Raw genomic sequence first — 3,110 nt, 5'->3', positions numbered from 1 at the left:
AAGAACTATTCTTTTATTGCATGCATTCAAATACTTTCTCTACTAAGAAATCATATAAAACACTCATATGTGTTCCTCAAGAAAGTGAGCAAGATACTTACCTTATCCTTGGATCAATATGCATAATTAACAAATTAACCCACCCTTACCAGGAGCAATGACTCTACTCATGCATTTAGAAGCATAATCTCCTAAGTGTCACACACGCACCAAAGTTACTACTTGATGCTAGATGCAACAACTATCACAACTCTACTATGTGACCACTTCAGAATAAAGAGTTCAAAGAGACATTACGAAAATCATTAACATCAACACACTATGGTTATCTTTCTTCAACTTCTTAAGCATGGTCAAGGGAATACTCACATGCACATCGAGCGCTAACTAGACATCCCAAGACTTAGAGTCTTCTGCAAGATTCTAACACTCAAAGCTTGCTTTATCTGGTCATCACCAGATTTAGCGATTTCCTTTTCCCATCTCCGTCTGTCCCTACAGCACGGTCTTCTTCCTTCTCCTTGCTTCCTTTTCCTTTGGAAGGTAATTAGAGTTTACTGACAACTGTATTAACACAGGTAGTCTATTTATGAATAATTATCACATGTAATTATACCATGAATGGGTCCTAGAAATGTTACCCACTGAACATGCCTCTACCCTTAACTTCACACTGGAATGCAACATGCATAAGAAATCCATCATTCCCATAGTAGAGATAAATTCAACCATCATTAAATCGAGGCTCCAATGGTTTTTATCTCCCAACAAGTAATGATTAACATAAGCACATACCATGCTAATGGATTTCAGTTAATTAGAAGGTAATCATCATTAAACTATTAGGACATAAGTGTATACTATTCATCATGCATTCTCATGGTGAATAGAATTAAGAACTCTTCTCATAAACAACTGGAACTATAGCACAGAGAGAGTAAGAATCTTCACACACACATTCCCTGCATGTGACATCAATCAACTTCACTTGTTTACGAATTGTAGCAATCTTAGTCCAATTCAAGTAATGCATATAAGTTCTATGGGTTAGTCATACAACACTAACCAATCTCAACTACCAATCACCTTCATGCATCCATGACAAGGCTAAATCTCAACTACCAATCACCTTCATGCATCCATGACAAGGCTAATCAAAAGTTGGTAGTTGATTGTCACTTCCTCAATGAGTGTTCAATATTGTTCTTAAGTGTACAAAAGTTTCATTGTCTTATATTCTCATCAGGAATCCAACGTTATGAACGTAGTTATGCAACAACTTATTACTTACTTCTCAAAGAAGTTATAAACATGAACCACACCTATCATGCCAAAAGTAGTGTACGACATAAATGAATATGCGACTGATTAAACTCATACCTAAGTTAATGCCTACTGATGGCGTACCCGCTTACCAATTCCCAAAGGCGCCAGTACTGCAACCTTTGGCTCTGATACCAATTGTCACACCATCGCGCACATACATAAAAATTTTTACTGTATGCTAAATTCTAACATTTGTTATATGTAAACCATACGCCTCCCAAACTTTATGTCTGTATATATGGTAAATACATTCATACTTATGCCACGTATGAAAAGCTAATAGCAATGCTCTGGTTACTATTGCAACTTGGAATGTTTATGAACTACGTGGCTTCCACACCAGGCCACGCGGGTTCATGTACTTACTGTCTTTAATGTAGCTAGCTCTCATTCACCAATTTATTCTCAGGGAAAGTTAATGCGGCTCGGGCTTCGGCGGTCCTGCAGCAGCTCTTGCAGGTGCCAGCTCATGCCTGGTTTTAAGACCGCAGTCCTTTCCATGGCAGGTGGCGAGTACTGGCTCCTTAGGCCATGTGACGCTTCGGTCACCGGAGCCTTGATCTCTACGCCTGGGGTTCCCGCCTTGCACAGACGGTCAGGATCGAGCCAAAGAATCAAACGGTTGAGGTTAACACGAGGTTTGATGACTTTACTTAACTTCATTCCGACGCTTGCGGAGGCTGTTCATTTGTTCGGCCCTTCTGGCTCTTTCTCGGCGCTCCTCCTCTGGCTCAGCTCTAACAGTGTTAATCTCTTCACCAGTGGTTGCTCTGCAAACTATAACGTGACTGAAATAGTTCCGTCTCAGGTATTTAACCTTCGACCCTTCAGTTCATCGCAGACCTTCGACCCTTCAGTTCATCGCAGACATTTATGAGATTGATAAGGTGTAATAACTTCTAATGGATGTTTCCTCTGGTCTGCAGGGCATGCCACCGAGCTATCGGTATCCATCGGTTGGTGCCAAGGCGTTCACACAGGGAGAACCCACCTCCTCGGCGGCCACAGGTATGTGTTTGGTTTTACTTATATTAACCCTGCTCACACAAGCTCGCAGCCATTGATTGAGGGTTTGCAATACGTTTGTGCAGTCTGCTGCTCGAGGAAGGTCTCGGCGTTTTGCTTGCCGAGGTATTCTTTATGAGGCACCATGCTATCTGTGTCAAGTTTTCCTTTCGTGTTTCTGGTTATATTCATGACCTGTTTTAAGAGAAGGCTATCCACAGTTTAGCCATTCGGCATTTGTCATTTGAACACTATATGTATTTTGTAGTTTATACATGGATTATACTACAGTCTTAAGCTCGTAGGGTCGTTTTCCAGTTCTCATCATGAATGGGTTTAGTCCGCATGTTACCCATGCTAGGATAGAACAGGGGTTCATATCATATTACTGTTCTTTCTTCGTATTTACAATGGTGGACTTATGAATTATCTCGGTTATAGTTTCTGCTTGTTCTGCATTTCCTTGTTACTATCGTTTATTAAGTCTGCTTAGTATTACATAGACATTTGAACAGCTTTCCGAGTTAATATAATAGTTTCCCTTTGTTAAGGTAATGTCGCACTGTATATATATACATGCCTGAGTTTGATTGTAAATGGATACACAGATATCTCATATCTCTGCATATATGCCATGCTCGTAGCTACGTGAACCGGATTCTTGTATATATGTACCTGTATAATTTCTTTCGATTCGCATGCACAGGATTCTGTATGTACCTATGTGTCTCTTTTCGGTCTACATGCATAGGGTTTGAATACCGGATACAGTTTCCCTT

At 40.3% G+C, this 3,110-nt stretch overlaps 1 protein-coding gene across 1 annotated transcript; it reads left to right on the top strand.

Moving 5' to 3' along the window:
- The first annotated feature begins 1,744 nt into the window (after nt 1-1,744).
- On the top strand, nt 1,745-2,390 carry LOC149192483 (uncharacterized). The gene is made up of 2 exons (XM_089406943.1): nt 1,745-2,134; nt 2,253-2,390. The coding sequence occupies exons 1-2, from the start codon at nt 1,745-1,747 to the stop codon at nt 2,388-2,390; spliced, it is 528 nt and encodes a 175-aa protein (XP_089263069.1).
- Nucleotides 2,391-3,110: the final 720 nt, after the last annotated feature.

The sequence above is a fragment of the Pinus tabuliformis genome, chromosome 2_2 (genome assembly GCF_031772625.1).
Source record: "Pinus tabuliformis cultivar Carrire ecotype Pingquan chromosome 2_2, CPIR1, whole genome shotgun sequence".
NCBI lineage: Eukaryota > Viridiplantae > Streptophyta > Pinopsida > Pinales > Pinaceae > Pinus > Pinus tabuliformis.
The sequence above is the reverse complement of the archived record's forward strand: the minus strand, read 5'-3'. Positions and strand labels throughout refer to the sequence as shown.